The following is a 22,522-nucleotide window of genomic DNA, read 5'->3' on the forward strand; positions in this document are numbered from 1 at the left end:
TTTCAGACCTGCATAACAGACTTCGACTTCAACGGGTGAAGCAAATGTCATTAAAGATTTGCATGTGCAATTTTTTTCCCCATTTTCCTTTCACGCATTCAGAAAAGATTTTGAAGAGAAGAACAAAAGCTGTGATGGCATGAAAACAAACCTAGGAACATAGAGTCAAAATATGGTGCTACAGGTGTAACAAAACTGCATATTCAACTGTCCCAGAACATGGAGGATAATACATGAATGTACAAGGACACAGAGGGCTTGAAATGACACAGAGATGGAAGCATATGAAGCATTGAACAGCATTATGACATTTCTTCTAGCTGTGTCAGCGGTGGCTCAGTTGGCAGCATACTCGCTTCTGAATCACATAGTTAGGAGTTAAATCTCATTCCACTCATTGGTTAAACCAAGGACATATTTACTTGCTAGGGTGGATGTAAAAGATCCCATGGTCCTATTTTAAAGATGAGGAGCGTTATCCTGCTGTCCTGGCCAATATTTCTTCCTCAATCAGCATCACAAAAAAAAGCTCAGATGGTTATCGCATTGATGCTTGTGGGAGTTTGCCGAGTGCAAATTAGCTGCTGCATTTTCTACACTTCAAAAAAGTAATTCACTGGCTGGCAAGTGTTTGAGACATCTGGTGATTGTGAGATGCACTACAAATGTATGTCTTTCTTTTTCCCCCCTCCCCATTACTTTAATGGAGATGCTTTTAATTTTATCATAAACAATTCAACCCCTGTTTGAATTAGAGTGAAGCATTACACCAGGCAATAACTACTTGTGTTAGTATTCCACAGCTTAACTTGAATGCATTAACGGAAAAAAGGAAATTAGGGTTTGGGTTATAGATTTAAACCACTTAATAATAATAATAATCTTTATCGTTGTCACAAGTAGGTTTATATCAACATTGCAATGAAGTTACTGTGAAAATCCTCAAGTCGCCACACTCCAGCACCTGTTCCAGTACAGAGAGAATTCAGAATGTCCAATTCACCTAACAGCACGTCTTCTGGGACTTGTAGGAGGAAACCAGAGCACCCAGAGAAAACCCACACAGGCACGGGGAGAACTTGCAGACACCGCACAGACAGTGACCCAAGCCAGGAACCGAACCTGGGACCCTGGTGCTGCGAAGCAACATCGCTAGCCACAGCGCTACCATGCTGCCCGACTTGGTCAAGAATTCATCAAATCAACATTTTTAAATAAAGGAGCACCACTTCCTGTTCACTTTATGCAAAGCTCATAATGAAGAAACCATAAGACACAAACTTACCAATAAAGACAAAGATCTGATGATGAGAGTAACGTAACAGCATAGAAACCGACAATGTCTGGGGAAAAGGAAAGAAAAACAGTCAAAGCTTCTTGTAAAATTGAGGATCAATTTAAACTTTGGTTTTGAATTATTTCGAAGTTTCAATTTCAGATGATAATTGCAAGCAACTAACGTGTCTGTGTGTTCATGTATGTCTAAATATGTCTAGTCATAAATGTAAATAGGAATTTGACCCCATAACAGGAACTCTTTCCCCTTTTAGAAATGCATCTAATTGCTTCAAACATAAGGCAGTTTCCTTTAATGGCCTTCACTGGTATTTAGGCCACCAGTCCATTGCCTATTTGGGTGGAAAAAGTTCTTTCTGGTTTCTTTTTAATTCATAGCATAATAACTTTGAAATGGTTTCCCCTGGCATTTGAATCATGCATTGCAAATTAACAATTTGCCTGGATTAAATCTTGCCAATTCCCTTGAAAACTGCCATTAAACCACATGAAAGTTTCTTTCAAAACGTCCTTAATGATTTCTCAATGTTAATGTGTCCAGATTATTTTTTAAAGAAATTCACCGACTTAGTAGCTCTTTATGATGGAGCAAAATTACTATCTTCTCAACTGCCATGTAAGAATATCAGAATGTAAAGCTAAGGTGCTGTTTCGAATTTATTAAAAGTGATGTTCCTTAGATTAAGATACATTTTCCAGTCATTTCAGTGTCTGTTCTATTTCTTCGAGTTACTCTGCTTTAAGTACTAATGCAACCAGTCCTCAATTTCTCAAGATCAGCATCTAAATCAAAGGTGATAATACAGGTGCCTGTGATATAAATTTAGATACATAAATAGTTTCAAATACAGTTACTTGCTGATGGACGTCACGAACAAACAGGTCTACATGAACTTTTGGAAAGAGAATTAAAACAATGATTTCTCTTTACAGGTAAAAGCTACTGCAAAAGTTGCAATGGAATAACTTAATGCGAATAACAATCTACGTTAAATGAAATCTTCCTTTCCCATACCCTATTTATATAACACAGGCATATTTTCTAGCATTACAACTTACATTTATATAGTGTTCATTTCATACAGAGAGACATAGCAGAGCATTTTACAGAACAGCAGAAAATAGGAACACTTTACCTAAAAAGGTAAATGGGCTAATAAAATTGGATGAGAAAGTCTTTTTTTTTTTTATTGTCATATAGGGAGTGGCACAACAATTCAAACTTTCACACTGCTTCATATGGAAGCACAAACCCATTACCTTATTTTCCCTGTGGGAGGGGCAGACAGAGGCAAACAGTGTTACATACTGGGAAGAAATTCCTGATGGTCTTTTGAGGAACACAAATAGGCAGCATTCACTCCGGTTACAATTTTTTTTTACATTGAGTTTTAGGTACATGTTATACACCTAGGAGCTAATGGAGACAATTTTTCTGCCTATGCATCTGGAAGCCAACTGCAGGAATGATGGGCATGTGTATGGTTCACCAACATACTTACAAAGATAACCATGATGACGAAGGCCGCCAGGTAGGAGGTTCTAGCCATCCACATGCTTACAAAACGATAGTGTTCTCCAGACACCACATTGCGCAAAAAGCCTATTTAATAAAATATAATTGCTGAGATTTGAGATGATGCTGCCACTCATGACAAAACGACAATGTTTTAATTCAAATAACTTATTAAAACCTGTAATAAATTGATAATTTCCCATCACCAACTTCAGGTTATCCATCTGGAATAGAGCCCAAACAAGAAGCTTGAGCTGTGCAGTTGCACTTATTGATGGCTAAGTGGCCCTGGCAGCACATCAAGCTAAATGTGTTTCTTGATGAATTTCCATTAGTGCGAACATAAAAGCCAATGAATTATGGATTCTAAATTGCACCAATTGTTGAGAGTTATGCAGAAAATATAAATAGCAAAAAATAGGAGTTGCCTAGCTTATGATACATTTTGAATTTGGACTCCTGTTCAGGATAAAAGGGGTTAAGTTATGACGAAAAGTTGCATTAACTAGGTTTGTATTCCCTGGAGTATAGAAAATTAAGGGGTGATCTAATTACGGTGTTTAAGAGCGGCAATTAGGTCAGCTAAAAGGCTAATGGAAAAGGGGATAGCAGACAATTGTGAAAGAACTGGGAAGAGTTTATTTTAAAGTTATGTGAGGAGTCAAAACTGTCAAAGACTGTGTTAATCATTGAAGGAAGTTCAAGGAAAGGTTACAAAGTAGTCAGTGTGTACCGGAAATATTAAATGAGTACTCTGCATGTGTTTACTCTTGAAGATTATGCTCAGCTAGAAAATGTATTGATTTTAATAAAAATAGTATTAAATTAGATACACATAATATTTTAGATAGAATTAAAAACTTGAAAATAGAGCAGCCAGGCCAAATAATAATCACCCAATGGTCCTCAGGGAGATTGGGCATGTGCTGTGTCAGCCCCTGCTCATATTTTAATATCTCAGCATTCTAGGATGATTCATAGAATGTACAGTGCAGAAAGAGGCCATTCAACACATCGAGTCGGCACCGGCTCTTGGAGAGAGCACCCTACCTAAGCCCATACCTCTACCCTATCCCCGTAACTCCTCCTAACCTTTTTTGGACACTAAGGGCAATTTAGCATAGCCAATCCACCTAACCTGCACATCTTTGGACTGTGGGAGGAAACCGGAGCACCCGGAGGAAACCCACGTAGACACGGGGATAATGTGCAGATTCCACACAGACAGTGACCCAAGCCGGGAATCGAACCTGGGACCCTGAAGTTGTGAAGCAACTGTGCTAACCACTGTGCTCCAGTGCTACCCCTGCAGGCCAAAAGGATTTAGTCCTCATCTTTAAAAGAGAAGACAGACTCAGGTAACGAACGATAGGCCCATGAGTCTGCCATTAGTAATGAGAAAGGTGTTTGAGGGAAACATTTTGGAGACATTATATATTTGCTTGAATCAAGAAAGATATATTAAGGACACCCAACACGACTACATAAAAAGGTCAGTCTTAAATATATTTTAAACAGCTTTTTTTGAAGAAGTTATGAAGAGAATAGGGAAGTCAAGTAGACTTCCAAAAAGCTATTGATAAAGTCAAAATTATACAAGCTTAGCTTCAGGTATTAGTCGTAACGTATTGAGCTGGATTGGGAACTGGTTTTCAGGATGTTAGGTAAAAGGTAGTTACAGTTGGATTTGGATCTGTTTTGAAACCAGTTACCAGTGGTGTCCCAAAGGGATCATTGTTAACCGTTACTCTTTGATTAATGATCTGGTTGCAGGTATGGGGGTATGACCTGCAAATAAATTTGTAGATAATAGCACTGGAATAGCCTGTAAGCCCAAGAATATCCATAGACATGTTTTGTTTAGCCTTTGTATTAACCGAAAAAACAGTTATGCCTTGTGAAAGCAAATAACGTTAGAGAAGGGGTAGTAGAAGAAGTGGGACAGTTAAAGGAGAAGCAATGGGCAATATGACTAATCAAAGTAAATTCAAAGAAGAACAGAAACAAGAACAAAATAGCAAGCAAAGGCAGCAATGTTCTTTTGAGAACAGAGACTAGGCAACTCAACCGAAATGATAATATGGAGTGGAGGTTACAATCAGTTCAGCCATGAATGGTGGAGCAGACTTGAGGGGCAGAGTGGCCTGCTCCTGCTCCTAATATATATGTTTGTGTGTGTGTGTGTGTGTGTGTGTGTGTGTGTGTGTGTGTAAGCAGTAAAACAAGGGAACTTCTCACAGGAATCCCCAAGCAGCAAATACACCACATCTGTGTAAAGATTGCACTGATAATGGTCCAGATGACATAGTTGGCCGAGGCAGCCAGCAATGACTAAATGGCACTTTTGTGTTTAGACAGGTTAAGTCAGGTGTTAAGTCTACAACTGGGTTAAACTCGTCTTCATGGGCTTTGCTGTCTAAAGAAAGAATAAGAAGGGGTTCCCTGAGATTGCAGAGGAATTCAGCCAGCCTTTTGGGACCATCGGACAGATGTTGCCAAAGGGCAAGCTGCCCCACATGTATCACTGAATGGATGAGGGTGCCTGGAGCACCAGCTGGCAAGGATAGATTCACAGACATCACAATGTCCTATCCAAGGAACACTCATTGAGATAACCCATGCTTGTGATTTGTGAACAACTCCTTGGATATTCGAATGTATCCAGTTTTGCTTATAATGAATAAAATACTTAATTACTGTCACCAATAATAGTCAAGTCAAATCATTTGGAGTGAAAGGATTAACTGGCCAGAACCCCAAAGCTCCAACAATACGAAGATCTGGGTGAGTGTTAGGATAATAAATGATGCTTGACTACATCAAGTGGATCGTAATGTATTGGGAGTTTGTGCTCATGACTGGCACTTATGTTTAATTTGGAAGTAGTGTTAAGCATGTGGGCAGGGTGAATGCTCAATATTCATACACATCAGAGAAAATTATTAAAGAAGTCGAGAAATAAAGGGACCTGGGTGCTCGAGTGTAAGTGAAAGATAGAGCAAACAGTGCATGCATTAATAAGACAACAGGTGATAAGTGGAGGCATGCTATTTTGGCCGTTACAAGGCTTCGATCAGGCTTTACTTTGAATACTGTGGCCAGTTTTGGCTTCCTCACATCGTGGCTGATATTGAAAGAGTCTAGAGGCAAGTGGTGGGGGACTTTCTGCTCCCTTTCCCATCGGGCGGGGTCAATGACAGAAGCGGAAAATCTTGCAGGAGGACCAAATTGCATTCAAGCCAACATAAAGGCATGACGCGATTGCCCCTGCCCCGCCAGTGACATAATGGGAATCCCAATGTTCAATGTTGGGAAGTCTTTACGCCTGATAATGAGATGATAATTTATTGTAATGGATTCCTCAAGTCCATTACCTTCATGCAGGTGGAGCAGGTAGTGAAGAAGGCAAATAGTCTGTTCGCCTTCATAGCGAGGGGATTAGAGTACAGGAATAGGGATGTCTTGCTGCAATTATACAGGCCTCGGTGATCACACCTCGAATATTGTGCGGTTTTGGTCTCTTTATCGGAGGAAGGATGTTCTTGCTTTAGAGGGAGTGCAGCCAAGGTTTAACCAGACTGATACCTGGGATGGCAGGACTGACATATGAGCAAAGATTGAGTCGGTTAATTTATATTTGCTGGAGCTCAGAAGAATGAGGTGGGATCTCAGACACCTATAAAGTTTTAACAGGACTAGACAAGATAGATGCAGGATGGATGTTCCCAATGGCAGAGGAGTCCAAAAGCAGGGGTCACAGTAAGGATATGGGATAAACCATTTAGGACTGAGATGTGAGATGAAGGAGCCCATGGAATTTGCTAACGCAGAAAGCAGTTGAGGTCAAAACATTGTATGTTTCAAGGAATTATATATAGCTCTGGGGACTAAAGGGGTTCAAAGGATATGGGGGAAAGCGTGAACAGGTTACTGAGCTGGATGGTCAGCCATGATCATAATGAATGGCGAGCAGGCTCGAAGGGCCAACTGGCCAACTTCTGCTCCTATTTTCTATGTTTTTAATCACCGCCCCCCACCACCATTACACTATCCATTCTCTTCAGGATGTGAATTACAACAGGACTCCCACGGCTTGCAGGAGGAGCTCAGATGAGTGCATCACTCAAGGGAAGGGGATCATGCCTGAGCTTTTGGGGGGGGGGGGGTCAGTGTTGCACCAGCATATTGTCGCGGGACCCACCACATGCCGATTATTTCAATCAGCTGAACCATACAGAGGAGAAAGCTGCCGATGGGGCCAGCAGCTTCAACACCGCTTTTCCCACCCACTGCAACACTCAAGATAAGCTGAGAGAGTTGCACTTTTGGAGTCGCAACTCTCAGCCTATCTTGTTAACTAAAATATTTTATAAGTGATTTAGATCGGCTTGCTGTTACAAAACGATGAAAGAATTGAGATTATCATCCAGCTTACAGTTTGACAATAGGTTAGGGAGGACATGAGGTCAGAATTTTAAGTTGTGTAAGAGCAGGCCTAGGTTGGATGGTAGATGTTGATTCCTTTCCCAGAAAATAGTGGGCCACTGGAACGGGCTGTTCTCTCATACAGTCAATACAGATTGGCTGAATTCCTTCAAGCTGGAGTTGGAACTGATTCTGGTTGGGGTAAAAATGACCTCTTACAAAACATAGGCACTGCAACGAATTCAGGGCAGAGCAATTTCCTGAACTAGTTTATATTTCCTTGATAGGCAGGAGCGGAATTTCCCTGATTTCTTCCCCCCCACGTGCCATTTTGACCAGGGCTTTTATCTGTTTTTTCCTCTCTCAGGAGATCAAATGTTTTTGCGAGGAGAAGAAAGCGTGTATACTGTGATACACAAGGAATCACAATTCTCCAAAACTGGTCAGCTGGAGCAACGAGTGTTTATCAGTCTGTCCTTGTCATATGTTTGTAAAGGACTTGATAGGCACGATAGGGAGAAATGCTTTCCTCTGATGGGAAAGACCAGAACACGGAACGCAATTTTAAAATTAGAACCAGGTGGGTGGCACGGTGGCACAGTGGTTAGCACTGCTGCCTCATGGCACCGAAGACCCGGGTTCGATCCCTGCCCCGGATCGCCGTCCGTGTGGAGTTTGTACATTCTCCCCGTGTCTGCGTGGTCTCACCCCCACAACCCAAAGATGTGGAGGGTAGGTGGATTGTACTGGAAAAAAAGGGGTAAAATTGGGTAAAATAATTCTAATAAATTAGAACCAGGCAATTCAGTGATGATGTCAAAAAACACCTCTTCACACAAGGGGTAGTGGAAATATGAAACGGATTCCCCCAAAGCCTCCGAGGCTAGGTCAATTGAATGTTGACTCTAAACTGAGATTACTTTTTTTAGACTTAAGAGTTTGTAGCTTAGGAACAGAGGTGGGTGGATGGATTTCAGATACAAATCTATCTGAACTGAAGAACAGTTTTAAGGGGTTAAATGGAGTTATTCTGTTCTTATAAATTGCTACTTAACATCTGCCATTTAAAAACACCAACGTTTATTAGTAAAACATTTGTATTTACATATTACTGTTGGTAACATAACTTAAAAATTGATAACATGCATTATCCAAAAGGAAAGTAAACTTACAAATGCCTGCTTCGGAGAGCAAAAGGTTAAATTCAAAATATAGTTTCACGAATAAGTAAATAGGTTGATCGGTCACTTGTTTAATTGCTAGATGAGACTAGGTGAGCCAGTTTTTTTAAGTGTTAATTGAACTCACCTTTGTTCTCTTCGTTTTCCGCCAACGCCTTCACACTGGACATTAGTATATCATCATAGCCCAAGAATTCATCCAAAAGAAACCGGCTAAAACCATCCCCAAAGCAAAGATCTTTTGTTGGATCTGTGAACAAAATTGTATAATGTAACTAATGAGCCAATTCTAAATTCTGGTAGCATTTGAAGTGTGGGGTCAACAGGAAGAACAGAACTAAAGTCCTATTCTTCAATAAATAATCCATATTCTTTATATTAAAAGCCTAATATCCCAATAAAAGCAAGTTCAATTGATCTAAACAGAATATATGTTTACGAGATTTAGGGATTTTCAAATTCCAGAAACCCAACAATGCTTTCCAGAGTTTTATCCAGATTATGTGAGATTTCCTCAAATGGAATCTAGTTATTGAAGCTGGAGGATAGATCTGTACACAACTCAGTTATTCAATGTGCCCTCAGACTGGTCTCAACTTGCCAGACTTTTATGCCATACCCATCTTCAAACCTTTATGATATATTGTCTTTATAAATTCATAGCCCTTGGTCTTCAACCAAAGCCATCTTACACTGCACATTTACAGTCAAAATCAAATTTTCTTCGACACCTCCATGAAAAGGACATGGATCTCTGCCAAGGTCATAGAATTAGAAAATAATTCAAAGCCCAAGAAACACTGGGATGAATTCAAATGTTATGCCTCGTCATGTGAGTACCTTTAAGAAATGGGTGTTTTTTATAGAATAACTGTAGTGGGTGTACCTTTAAGAAATGGGTGTTTATTACTGCAGTGATGTTAGAGTGTGGGTGGAGCTGGGCTGTCTGTCAGCTTTTAGTTTCACTTTGAGAAAAGCTGGTGTGTGTCTGTTTTTTGGTTTCGTTTCAGTGTTGGAGCTGCAGTCAGCCACAGAATGTGTAATGTTGTTCTCTCTGCCATGTAAAGACTATCTCTTGATCATTTGGTGAGTTCAGAGTGATAACTGTTCTCAGTAGTGAATTTAAACCTGATGTGCTTCTGTTAAAGTTTATTTTAAGTCTTATAGATGTTAAAAGGAAAGCTCAAGGATTATTTAGTGTTGTATTCTTTGGGGGTTGTGCTTGAATTAATGGTTGCTAAGATGTTCACTGCATGTTTTAAAAAGGTTAACTTGAGTTCATAAAATAAACATTCTTTTGCTTTAAAAATACTTTTAGATTTCTGCTGTACCACACCTGTAGAGTGGGCCGTGTGCTACTCATACCACAATCTAGTAAAAGTTGTGGGTCAGGTGAACGCCATGATACACTTTGCGGTTCTCTAAACCCTGGCCCATAACAAATTGGGGCCATCCGGGATAAAAGTCTATCTATTGGATTGGCTTAGTGAACTTAAAGACAGTGAGGAGTGAGCATATTGTGGTTGCTTTTCAGGTGTTATATTCCAGTTTAAGTGGAGTGTGTGTTGTGGACAATGCCTCTTTCAGAGGCTGAGGTTTTTTGGGGTGGTGACGGTCACACGCAGTACCTTACGGACAGAGACTAAAAGCAGATTGTTAGATTTGACAAAAATTGCAGTTAACATTACCTGACAAAATGCGAAAAATGAGGTAATTATGGTTGTGGCAAAGCATTTAAAGTTGCCTGAGATACAGTTTGACTCATTGGAAATAGCAAAAATTCAGTTTCAAATTACACAAATGGAACATAAGAATTAAAGCAGCTTGAATACGAAAGAGAGAGGAAAGAGAAAGAGGAAAAAGAAATAGAGAGAGGAAAGAGGGAGGAGAGAGTTTGAACTTTGGAACATGGCCATGAAACATGACAATCAGTTAAAATTGACGGATTTAAAGGGAAATGTACAGTTTGAGGATAGTGATGAGGATAGTGAGGAAGAGCGTCAAAGTCGAAGACTTGGTGAGGATCTATTAAATATGTCCAAGCATTGCCAAGGTTTGACGAGAAGGAGGTCGAAGCCCTTTTCATTTCATTTGAAAAGGTGGCTGAACAAATGAAATGGCCACAGGACATGTGGGTATTACTGATTCAAACAAAGCTGGTAGGTAGGGCTAGTGAAGTGTTTGCATCACTACCGGAGGAGGTATCGGTGTCGTATGAAGAGGTGAAAAAATCCATCTTGGGTGCATATTAACTAGTGCCTGAAGCCTACAGACAAAGGTTCAGAAATTTAAGGAAAGAATTTGGTCAAACATACGTGGAGTTTGAAAGGATCAAACAGAGTAATTTTGATAGGTGGACAAGGGCTTTGAAAATTGACCAAACGTATGAAGCTCTCAGAGAAATTGTACGTTTGGAGGAGTTTAAAAATTCAATTCCTGATGCAGTGAGAACTCATGTGGAAGAGCAGAGGGTTAAAACTGCGAGATTAGCAGCAGAAATGGCAGATGATTATGAATTAGTTCATAAATCAAAGCTTGGTTTCCGACATCAGTTTCAGCCTATGAGGGATAGAAACTGGGAACATGAGAAATATTCAAGTGGTAGAGGCAAAGGTGATCTGATGAGAGATAATGAGTGTGTACCTCAGATTAAAAAAGAAATCCAGGAGGGTGGAAAACAAATGAAAAGTTTCAAATGTTTTCACTGCAATAAACTAGGCCATGTAAAGTCACAGTGTTGGTGGTTGAAGAAAACACTGGGAAGGCTGATGTGGTAAGAGATGAGGAGTTATGTAGTTTGGAATGAATATTGCCAGAAAAGGTAGTAATATGTGGAATTCAGGGTGAGAGGAGTAGTGTTCCATTATATACGGTAAGGTTGGAAAGTCCAGTGAAGAGGTAGTAGGAGTAATAGAGAAACTATCTTGTCCAGGAATACAGTTTATCTTGGGTAATGATGTGGCTGGATCGCAGGTGGGAGTGATGCCTACTTTGGTTGATAAGCCAGTGGAAAATCAGACAACTAAAGCGTTGAAGGACGAATATCCTGGGATTTTTCCGGATTGTATAGTGACAAGGTCGCAAAGCCACAGGTTAAGACAAGAGGAGAAATCAAAGAGTGAAGATGAAGTTGAAGTGCCATTGTCAGAAACTATTTTTGATCAGATAGTTGAAAAAGAACAAGAAAAGGTGGAGGATGAAGGGGATATTTTTAGTTCAGAAAAATTGGCAGAGTTACAACAGAAAGATGTAGAAATAAAACAGATGTATCAGAAAGCATATACGGAAGAGTAATCTGAGTGTATACCAGAGTGTTATTACTGTAAAAGTGACGTCTTGATGAGAAAATGGAGACCTTGACATATGCAGGCGGATGAAAAGTGGGCAGAAGTTCATCAAGTAGTATTGCTGGTAGGGTATAGAAAGGAGGTGTTGCGAGTTGAATGAAATGAAAATCGCTTATTGTCACAAGTAGGCTTCAAATGAAGTTACTGTGAAAAGCCCCCAGTCGCCACATTCCGGCGCCTGTTCGGGGAGGCTGTTACGGGAATCGTGCTGCTGGCCTGCCTTCAAAGCCAGCGATTTAGCCCGGTGCTAAACAGCCCCTCCTTGCACATGAGGTACCGGTGGGAGGTCATTTGGGAATAAGGAACACTCAAGCTAAAATCCAAAAACATTTTTATTGGCCTGGACTACATAAAGATGTAGTTAAATTTTGTCAATCATGTCACACATGGGCTGTCTGACAGCTTTTAGTTTCACTTTGAGAAAAGCTTGGGTGTGTCTGTTTTTTGGTTTTGTTTCTGTGTTGGAGCTGCAGTCAGCCACAGAATGTGTAATGTTGTTCTCTCTGCCATGTAAAGACCATCTCTTAATCATTTGGTGAATTCAGAGTGCTAACTGTTCTCAGGAGTGAATTTAAACCCGATGTGCTTCTGTTTTAATGGTTGCTAAGATGTTCACTGTATATTTTCAAAAGGTTAACTTGAGTTCATAAAAGAAACATTGTTTTGCTTAAAAAATATTTTTCAATTTCTGCTGTACCACACCTGTAGAGTGGGCCGTGTGCTCCCCATACCACAATCTAGTAAAATTGTGGGTCAGGTGAACTTCATGATACATTTTGGGGTTCTCTAAACCTTGGCCCGTAACAGCCTTCAACTGGATAGTTTGAGCCAAAGGTTTGTGCCAAAGTTTCAAATGTAGAAGCACCTGCATTTATTTTAAAGCAGACATGGATAAATTGTGCTAGGGCCACAATAGGGACAAGTTATCTAATAATTAATGTCTAAAATATCTTGGCTTAATTTGAGCGGATTGGTGCTTAAGATAGGATCTTGGTGGGCAGAAGGTTGAGAAATATTTGCTGCAGAAGAGACCAGTCTAGATTAGGTTGAAGAACAGGCAGATCTCAGACAGCTGAGCAGAGATAATATCCAGGTGGGTTTGGAAGCTCAACGTCTAGGTAGAGATGGTGGTGTGATGGTAATATCACTGGACTAGTAATCTAGCAGCCCAGGCAAATGCTCTGGGACAGGGCTTCAAACCCCACCATGGCAACTGGTGTAATTTAAATTCAAGTAACAAATTTTTTCTTTTTTTTTTTTAAAAAAAAGTGAAATTGAACACTAGTCTCAGTAATGGCAACCATGAAACTATTGCCGACTGTCTTAAAAACCCATCTTGTTTACTATTTTCCTTTAAGAAAGGAAATCTGCTGTCCTTACCTCGTCTGGCCTACATGTGACTCCAGGCCCACAGCAATGTGGTTTACCTTTAACTGCTATAATGGTCAATCAGGGATGGGCAAAAAATGTCCACACCCCATGAATTAAAAAAAACAAGGAGACCTGCTTCACTTAAGAGAGAGTGGCAAGAGATTAAAGATAGCAACACCAGTAGCCTGAAGTACCCCAAGAAAGACTCCTGCAGCCTCAGGTCACTGTGGTTGAGGTGACAGCAGGGCCAGGACATAAAGCAGTTGCAAAACTGTATAAAAAAATATGATGGATCTCCAATTTCAAATGAAATCATTAGATACATTAATAGGGCATGGATCCTGTGATTCCCCAGGTTCAAAGTGATGTCAGACGGCAATATGGATCGAATATGCCACACCCCCAGAACAAAATTCAAATACAACAATAAAATAGATCAACACATTGGGCGGGATTCTCCCATCGCGCGGCTAAGTGTTGACGCTGGCGTAAAAACGGGAGTGTTTTACTCCGGCGCCAACAGGCCTTCCTGCGCCTGATTCTCCGGCCCACGGGAGGGGGGGGGGGGGGGGGGGGGCCAGCTGCTGATCTCGGCGTCAACTGGGCGCCGCGGGGTTCGCGCATGTGCAGTGACACCGGCGCCAACGCTCGCATGCGCAGTGGCTTTCTTCTCCGTGCCGGCCCTGACGCCAAATGGCGCAGGTCTACAGGAGCCAGCGCGGAAGAAAGGAGGCCCCCAGCCTGAGAGGCTGGCCACAGCGGCATCGGAGCGGCGTGGCGCGATTCGCGTGGCACCCCAGAGATTCTCTGACCCGGCGGGGGGTCGGAGAATCCCACCCATGATATTGAGTTTTACTTTCAAAGTGCATCATAGAGAAGCAAAGAAATCAGCAAACCTAAATTAACATGATAATGGCTGGAGGAAGCAGGTTCTTCACTGCAATTTTAAACATGACAAAATTTCAAAAGCTGCAATGATACTCAAAATTAAAAATGTTGAAATGTGCAAACGCTTCCACAGCAAGAACATAGCCAAAATCTCAGAAACTACGAATGTTCAAACGTGGGAAATAATTGCTGAAAAATGTGGGGAACTGTCAGGAAAGCAAATCCCATGCTCCTTGTTAGTTTCTGTCTTGTTTGCACGGCTACTGGGGTGTTCAATTATGTGTTTTCGCTTCCCTCTAACTTCACCTGACAGAATAAGTGGTGTACAGTAACATTCTTCTATGCTGCGCGTTCAAATGCACGCAGTCACTACAATCAATGCATGCTGCAGCTCTGGGAGCAGAATTGACAAAACACGAACAACCACCATTCATAACTAAGACAAAAGCCTTTCCACAGTTCCAAACACATTTAATATACACATTCGACCACTTACCTAGTGTAACTACCATGACTGGGATGTTTAGACGTTGCCTGGTGCTCTGAGAGAGACGCAGAAATCCATACTCCAAAGAGTATTCAACAATGTATTCCTCTTGTGGCCAAACTATAATAGGGGGAAAAGTAAGCATTAGACAGTGTGAAGTGGCATGTGGTAACATTTATGAAACAATTTGGGGCAACAAGCAAAGATGCTTGAATGGTTAGTAGTTCAAAATGTAGAAGCTGATGTTTTAAGTGAATTTTTGAGTAATTACCACTTCCCAAAGATGCTTAGTTAATCACTGTTGCCATTAGCACAGAACTGGATGGGCGGCACGGTGGCCAGCACTGCTGCCTACGGCGCTGAGGACCCGGGTTCAATCCCGCCCCTGGGTCACTGTCCGTGTGGAGTTTGCACATTCTCCCCGTGTCTGCGTGGGTTTCACCCCCACAACCCAAACATGCGCAGTGTAGGTGTATTGGCCACGCTAAATTGCCCCTTAATTGGAAAAAGAAAATAATTGGGTACTATAAATTTTTTTTAAAAGCACAGAACTGGAGATGCTTTTAAAATGTTTGTGTTGACTTCTGTCCATTTTCTCCCCCCACAATCTCCCAATTTTATCCAACATTTAATTCAAAGGTGAAGAGTTAGCTCCCAATGGCCACACTGCTAAATGTGGTTCTCTTATTCGTAGATTACAAAAAATGGGTCTATGAATTTGCTGCCAAGGTAAGTGAGCCACACTAGATAGGATAGAAACCAAGACTGACTAATGAACATGGATTTAGCAGACACAAATTAATTCAAACTTCATGTAAAAGCTCAGTAGCACAAGTGTGAGTACCGCAGTACTGGTGAAGCACCATTATGGGCATGTGAAATTAACTAGAATGTGTTCATTCAGATACTTTAAATGACTCTCTTTGACAACTAAGAATAACCCTGAAAACAAATATGTAGTTTCCAATCCAAGCTTTTTAACAGATGCAATCACTGGATTATGCAGAGTAGATTGCATGACATCTTATTTACACCAGAAAACAGAAGTAAGTAATTCTCTCCCATCTGATATATTAACAATATTAAGAATGTCAGGTAGGCATCATTTATCTTTCAGTGGAAATTCTGTATGTTTAATACTCTTGAGACAGCAGTTCCTGGCTCTGAAAACTCTAATTGAGCCATGACCAAATTCAATAGAAAGCACCAAGGTAGTCATCACTGAACCCAACAGAGATTTTGCTCCTCCAGCTCTAGTAAATGAATAGCAATATTTTTGTGGGTATGTTGTGCATAATTGCTCTTTTTTGAGATTCACATGATTAGTGCAAACAAGTCTTGCAGAAAACATTCTGTGACTTAGCCAGAGGGCAGAAGATAAATTGACCTGCGGTAGTCATGCTCCTTTTTCTCTTGCCAGGGAGTAGTTTTGCCAAAAAGGAAATGCCAGATTTTACAACTGTATCCCAGTATAGTTCAATGGCGTAAATGTTGCACAAGTACCAGGAAGAGCCAACACTATATCCAACAATATTTGTGCTGCGTACTGCAGATGGGAATTAGCATAATAAATTGGTTAATATTTAAGAACTCAGACGAATGAACTTTTATGTATCTTTCCAACTGAAGGTCCAAAATATCTCTACCTTGTTCAGTCTGTGATAATAATCTGTAACCTTCTCAGTAATTGCTCTGCCACCCATATCCCTATAGAATACAACCTATAGCACTTGCATCAGCTCAATGACTGGCATATTCACACAATAGTAACACAAAAATATATTTTGTTAGCCTCACTATCACGAGTGTCTGGGCTGTTTCAAATTTATACATCAGCAATTGCAAATGACAAGAATGTATATAGAGAGGTCACCAAAATACACCCTGGTTAAAGCTCATATTCAAAATCCAAATTCGATTGGCACCAACTCAGAATCAGGTTAAAACAAATTACTTTCAAGTACATCTCCTTCAAGTTGACAGAGCTTCTGTTATGCCATTCACTCACCTGAGTTGGCTATTTTTTTGTTATCTCATGAAATATTTCAAAAGGTTTTGCCCCAGAGTTTTGAATTAGGAACATAGACTTTGCAGTAGATCATTTTGCCCTTCAAGCCTGCTCCACCATTCAATAAAATTATGAATGGTGGAGCAGTTTGTTGTCTCAACTCCACATCCTTGGCTGCCCCCCATAACACTCCACTCCCTTGTCTCTCAAAAATCTACCTAACTCAGCCTTCAAAAAAATTCAATGACTCAGCCTCCACTGCTTTCTGGGTCAAAGAATTAACCCAGAGAAAGAAATCTCCTCATCTCGGTCACAAAAGGGTGACCTTATTGTTAAACTGTGCATCCTAGTTCTCGTCTTCCCCACACGAGGAAACATCCTCCCAGTATCCACCTGTTCAAGAGCCCCTCAGGATCTCATACGTTACAGTCAGATCAACTCTCATTCTGCTAAACTCCAATGGGTATACGTCGAACCTTTCTTCATAAGATTCCCAGGAATGTCTCTAGTTAACCGCCTCTAAAATGCATTTAACGCAATGGTACCCTTTTTCAAATAAGGAAACTAATACTTTATAGAGATCTATTCATTCACAGGGTGAAGCAAGATCAAGATTGATTGCTCATCCCTAATTGTCCTTGAGAAGGTACTGGTGAGCTGTCTTTTCAAATTACTGCAGTCCATGGGGTGTTGATATTCCCTCAGTGCTATTAGGATGTGAGTTCCAGGGTTGTGACCTAGTGACGATATACTTCCAAGTCAGGATGTTGTGTAATTGGAGGGGAATTTGGTGGTCTGGTGTTCCCATGAGCCTTATTCCTTTGTCCTTCTAGGTGATAGTGATCATAGATTTGGAAGGCACTGTTGAAGCTGATATGTTGCAATTGGGCATTTTGCAGATGGCAACTAATTTGTGTTAAAGGCAGAGGGAGTAAATATATAATATAATCTTTGTCACAAGTAGGCATACATCAACACTGCAGTGAAAAGCCCCTAGTCGCCACATTCCGGCGCCTGTTCGGGTACACAGAGGGAGAAATTCAGAGTATCCAATTCACCTAACAAGCATGTCTTTCGGGATTTGTGGGAGGAAACCGGAGCACCCAGAGGAAACCCACGCAGACATGGGGAGAACGCCGCAGGCAGTGACCCAAGCCGGGAATAGAACCTGGGACCCTGGAGCAGTGAAGCAACAGTGCTACCCACTGCCCTACCGTGCTGCCCATTTACGGTGGTGGATAGGATGCCAATTAAAGTGGGTTGTAGTGCCCTGGATAGTTTAGAGTTTCTTGAGTGTTGTTGGAGCAGCACTCATCCAGCCAAATGCATTCCATCACATTCCTCGTGTGTGCCTCGTAGGTGGTCAAAACGCTTTGGGGTGTCAGGATGGATGTCACTCACCACAGGTTACCTACCCTCTGATCTGCTCTTGTAGCCACAGTATTTATGTGGTTGGTGCATTTACTTCTAGTCAATTGTGACTCCCAGGACTTAGATGCTGGAGGATTTGACTAATGCTGTTGAATGAAATGGGGTGGTGTTTAGACTTTCACTTGTTGGAGACAGTCATTGCCAGGCTCTTGTGCGGGATGAATGCTCCTTGTCTTTTTATCAGCTCCAACCACATAAATACTGTGGCTACAAGAGCAGATCAGAGGGTAGGTAACCTGTGGTGAGTGACATCCATTGTGACACCCCCAAAGCGTTTTGACCAACTACATGAGGAATGTGATGGAATGCATTTGGCTGGATGAGTGCTGCTCCAACAACACTCAAGAAACTCCAGGTCTTGATACATGAAGCCACTGCTTCAGTATCTGAGGAGTTGTGAATGGAACTGAGCACCATGCAATTATTAACAAACATCTCCAATGCTGACCAAGTGATAGAGGGAAGGTCATTAGAGGAAGAGCTGAAGACTATTGAGCCCTACCCTCAAGAACACCTGCAGTGATGTCCAATGACTGAGACAATTGACCTCCAACAAAGACATTTCAGAAATAGGTATGAATCTAGTCACTGGTGTCTTCCTCGGATTCTAAATTACTTCAATTTTACTAGGGTTCCTACACAGCACACTTTGTCAAAGGCTGTCTTGAAGTCGCAGCAGTTACTCTGCTTGCACCTCTGGAATTCAGCTCTATTGTTCAAGTTTGAGCCAGCATTGTAATTAGGATTGAAGTTCCGATGGGACGGTCTTGTAGCCACCTAAAGTGGCCAACTCATTGGGTTATTGATCATTACTCGGACTTGAACCTCGTGGCAGTATCATAAAGATACCTGGCGACTCAAGAGCAAAGGTAATAAAACGGAGCAATTGAACCAAGGAGAAAATCAGCAACATTATTTGGCGACATCCTGACAGGATCCGATCTAGAAGTGGAAAACCACTCTGGGAGAACCCAGAATTTGAATTAGAGATCCAATTGGAAACAGAAAACCACAAGTATTCAAGCAGTTCTGATCAATACTCATAAATTCGGAAGTGTGTGTTTGCATGCGTAACTAACAGGGCGATAAGGTAAAACTGAGGACTTCCGGTTGCGGCGATGCGGAGCTAAGCCGCACGTTTCGGCAGCTCCCGCGACAACGGACTTTCGGGCTCTCCAGAGGAGCCCAAACGGAGCTTTTTTTGAATTAATCCCGTGTGGGAAGGTGCAGTAAGGTCCCCCCTTATGATACATGGCCGAGATCAGCGGTGGAACGACGAGAAAAGAGGCCTTGGAGCAGAGACTAAAACAAGGGGAAAAAAGCAAGATGGCGGAGGGCGAGCAGCGTGGGGGCCAGACCAGCAGGAGTTCCTCAAGCGATGTGTGGAGGAGCTGAAAAAGGAGGTGCTGGCGCCAATGCTGTTGGCGATCGAGGGGCTGAAGGAGACCCAGAAGACCCAGGCGGTGGAGCTTCGTGAGGTGAATGATAAAGTGAATACCAACGAGGACGAGATCCTGGGCCTGGCGGTAAAAATGGAGGCGCAAGAGGCGGTGGGCCGAGAGAATTGAGGTCCTGGAGAACAGGTAGAGGAGGAAGAACCTCCGGATTCTGGGTCTTCCCAAAGGAGTGGAGGGAGAGCTGATGCCGGGGCATACGGGAGTACGATGCTCCATTCGCTGATGGGTGCGGAGACCTCTCCGAGGCCCCTGGAGCTGGAAGGGGCTCACCGTGTCCTGGCGAGGAGACCCAAGGCTGACGAGCCACCAAGGGCGATAGTGGCAAGGTTCCATCACTTCGCGGACAAAGAAAGTGTGCTGAGATGGGCCAAGAAGGTGCGGAGCAGTAGATGGGAGAACGCGGGGATCCGAGTTTACCAGGATTGGAGCGCGGAGGTGGCGAGGAGACCTGGCTTCAACCGGGCCAAGGCGGTGCTGCATAAAAAAAAGAGTCAGGTTCAGCATGCTGCAGCCTGCGCGACTGTGGGTCACTTATCAGGACCAACACCATTATTTTGAAACGCCAGAAGAGGCTTGGGCCTTTATTCAGAAGGAAAAACTGGACTCGAACTGAGGGGATGTGGTTGTGGGGGGAGATGTTGGTTGTATATGGGGTTGTAAATAAGGGCAAAGAATACTTCATGGGTGGGATGATGGATGGGGATGTGGGTAGAGTTCTGGTTAAAATTCCTAAAATTTCCCTTTTTACTTTTCTGTAGACGAGATGATGATGGGGAATGTGGGCGTCGGTGCTGGAGGGAGGTGAGACTCGGGGATGAGAACACCGGGATAAAGGCCGCAACAGGAGCTGCGCCACAGGGGGCGGGGCTGGTTCAGGAAAGCGTGGGTTTTTTCCCGCGCCCCAGAAAAAAGGGAGGGGGGGATGGAGGAAGGTAAGGAGGAGGAGAGACTCCCACACGGGGAGATCAACGGGAAGGCGGGGTCAGCTGACTCACGGAAGTAATATGGGGGGAACAAAAGAGCTAGATCCGGATCTGGGGGAGGGGGATGGGGTAGGGAAAGGGAGAGGTTAGTGGGGGAGGTTTTAAGGGTGGACAGGAACTCTGCACTGTCCGAAGTGGAACTGAAAATGGAAGAGATGGTTGGGGCGGGGATTCCCCGCCTGAGGGACTGGAGGGCGTGGGAGGCGCGAGCACGGGACTGGCCTAAGATAGGAGATGGCTAGTCGGTGGGGGGGGGGGAACCCCCCAATCCGGCTGCTCACGTGGAATGGGAGGGGCCCAAACGGGCCGGTTAAGAGGGCCCCGAGTGTTCGCGCACCTAAAGGGACTGAAGGCAGACGTGTCATGCTTCAGGAGACACATCTAAAGGTGGCAGATCAGGTCAGGTTAAGGAAGGGATGGGTGGGACAGGTGTTCCATTCGGGGCTGGATACGAAGAATAGAGGGGTGGCAATACTGATGGGGTAGCGGGTGTCGTTCGAGGCCAAGAACATAGTAGCGGACAAGGGAGGACGATACGTGATGGTGAGCGGTAGGTTGCAGGGGACGGAGGTGGTACTGGTGAATGTATATGCCCCGTCTGGGACGATGCTGGATTCATGAAACGGATGTTGGGGCGTATTCCAGACCTGGAGGGAGGGAGCTTGATAATAGGTGGGGATTTTAATACGGTGCTGGACCCAGCACTAGATCGCTCCAGATCTAGGACGGGGAAGAGGCCGGCGGCGGCCAAGGTGCTTAGGGGGTTCATGGACCAGATGGGGGGGGGGGGGGGGGGGGGGGGGGGGGGGGAGGGGGGGGGAAGAGTAGATCCGTGGAGATTTGCCAGGCCTTTGGCCAGAGAATTTTCTTTTTTCTCCCACATACATAAGGCCTACTCCCGGATAGATTTGTGTGTTCTGGGCAGGGCAGTGATTCCAAAAGTGGAGGGAACGGAGTATTCGGCCATAGCCATTTCAGACCATGCCCCGCATTGGGTGGAGTTAGAGCTGGGGGAGGAGAGGGACCAACGCCCGCTGTGGAGGTTGGGTGTGGGACTGCTGGCAGACGAGGAAGTGTGCGGGAGGGTGCGGGTGTGTATTGAAAGGTATCTGGAGGCCAACGACAATGGGGAGGTGCAGGTGGGAGTAGTATGGGAGGCGCTAAAGGCGGTGGTCAGGGGAGAGCTAATCTCCATCAGGGCTCATAGGGTGAAGAGAGAGGGTAGGGAAAGGGAGAGGTTAGTGGGGGAGGTTTTAAGGGTGGACAGGAACTATGCAGAGGCTCATGATGAGGGACTACTCAGGGAGAGACGAAGTCTCCAGACAGAGTTCGACCTGTTCACCACAGGGAAGGCAGAGGCACAGGGGGCGATATATGAATATGGGGAGAAGGCGATTCGGATGCTGGCACATCAGCTCCGTAAGAGGATGGCAGCGAGGGAAATAGGCGGAGTCAAAGATGGCAGGGGAACTACGGTGCGGAAAGCGGGGAAAGTGAATGAGGTTTTTAAGGCCTTTTACAAGGAGCTGTATAGGTCCCAGCCCCCCGGGGGAACAGAGGTGATGCAGCGATTCTTGGATCAGTTGAGGTTTCCAAGGGTGGAAGTGGAGGTGGCTGGTCCGGGGGCGCCAATTGGGGTGGAGGAGCTGGTTAAAGGACTGGGGAGCATGCAGGCAGGGAAGGCCCCGGGGCCAGATGGGTTCCGGTGGAGTTTTACAGGAAGTATGTAGACCGGTTTAGCTCCTTTGCTGGTAAGGACCTTCAATGAATCAAGGGAGGGGGGTGGGGGGGGGGGGGGACCCTGCCCCCGACAATGTCGGAGGCGACGATCTCTTTGATCTTGAAACGGGATAAGGACCCACTGCAATGTGGGTCGTATAGACCGATCTCGCTCCTTAATGTACATGCTAAGTTGCTGGCAAAAATGTTGGCCATGAGGATTGAGGACTGTGTCCCGGGGGTGATTCACGAAGACCAGATGGGATTCGTAAAGGGTAGGCAGTTAAACACTAATGTGTGAAGGCTCCTAAATGTGATAATGATGCCATCGGTGGAGGGAGAAGCGGAGATAGTGACAGCCATGGACGCGGAGATGGCCTTTGATCGGGTAGAGTGGGAGTATCTCTAGGAAG

At 43.6% G+C, this 22,522-nt stretch overlaps 1 protein-coding gene across 2 annotated transcripts in view; it reads right to left on the minus strand.

The window, feature by feature from the left end:
- tmem259 (transmembrane protein 259) overlaps positions 1–22,522 on the minus strand; it is a 97,199-nt gene that overhangs the window by 20,458 nt on the left and 54,219 nt on the right. For both annotated transcript variants that reach the window (XM_072482681.1, XM_072482680.1), the window contains exons 4-7: positions 14,521–14,631; positions 8,546–8,668; positions 2,799–2,899; positions 1,286–1,343 (exon numbers count right to left, since the gene is read on the minus strand). In XM_072482681.1, coding sequence (XP_072338782.1) covers positions 1,286–1,343; positions 2,799–2,899; positions 8,546–8,668; positions 14,521–14,631 — 393 coding nt within the window. The remainder of the gene's footprint in view (positions 1–1,285; positions 1,344–2,798; positions 2,900–8,545; positions 8,669–14,520; positions 14,632–22,522) is intronic.

This window comes from Scyliorhinus torazame, chromosome 18 (genome assembly GCF_047496885.1).
Source record: "Scyliorhinus torazame isolate Kashiwa2021f chromosome 18, sScyTor2.1, whole genome shotgun sequence".
NCBI classification, from domain to species: domain Eukaryota; kingdom Metazoa; phylum Chordata; class Chondrichthyes; order Carcharhiniformes; family Scyliorhinidae; genus Scyliorhinus; species Scyliorhinus torazame.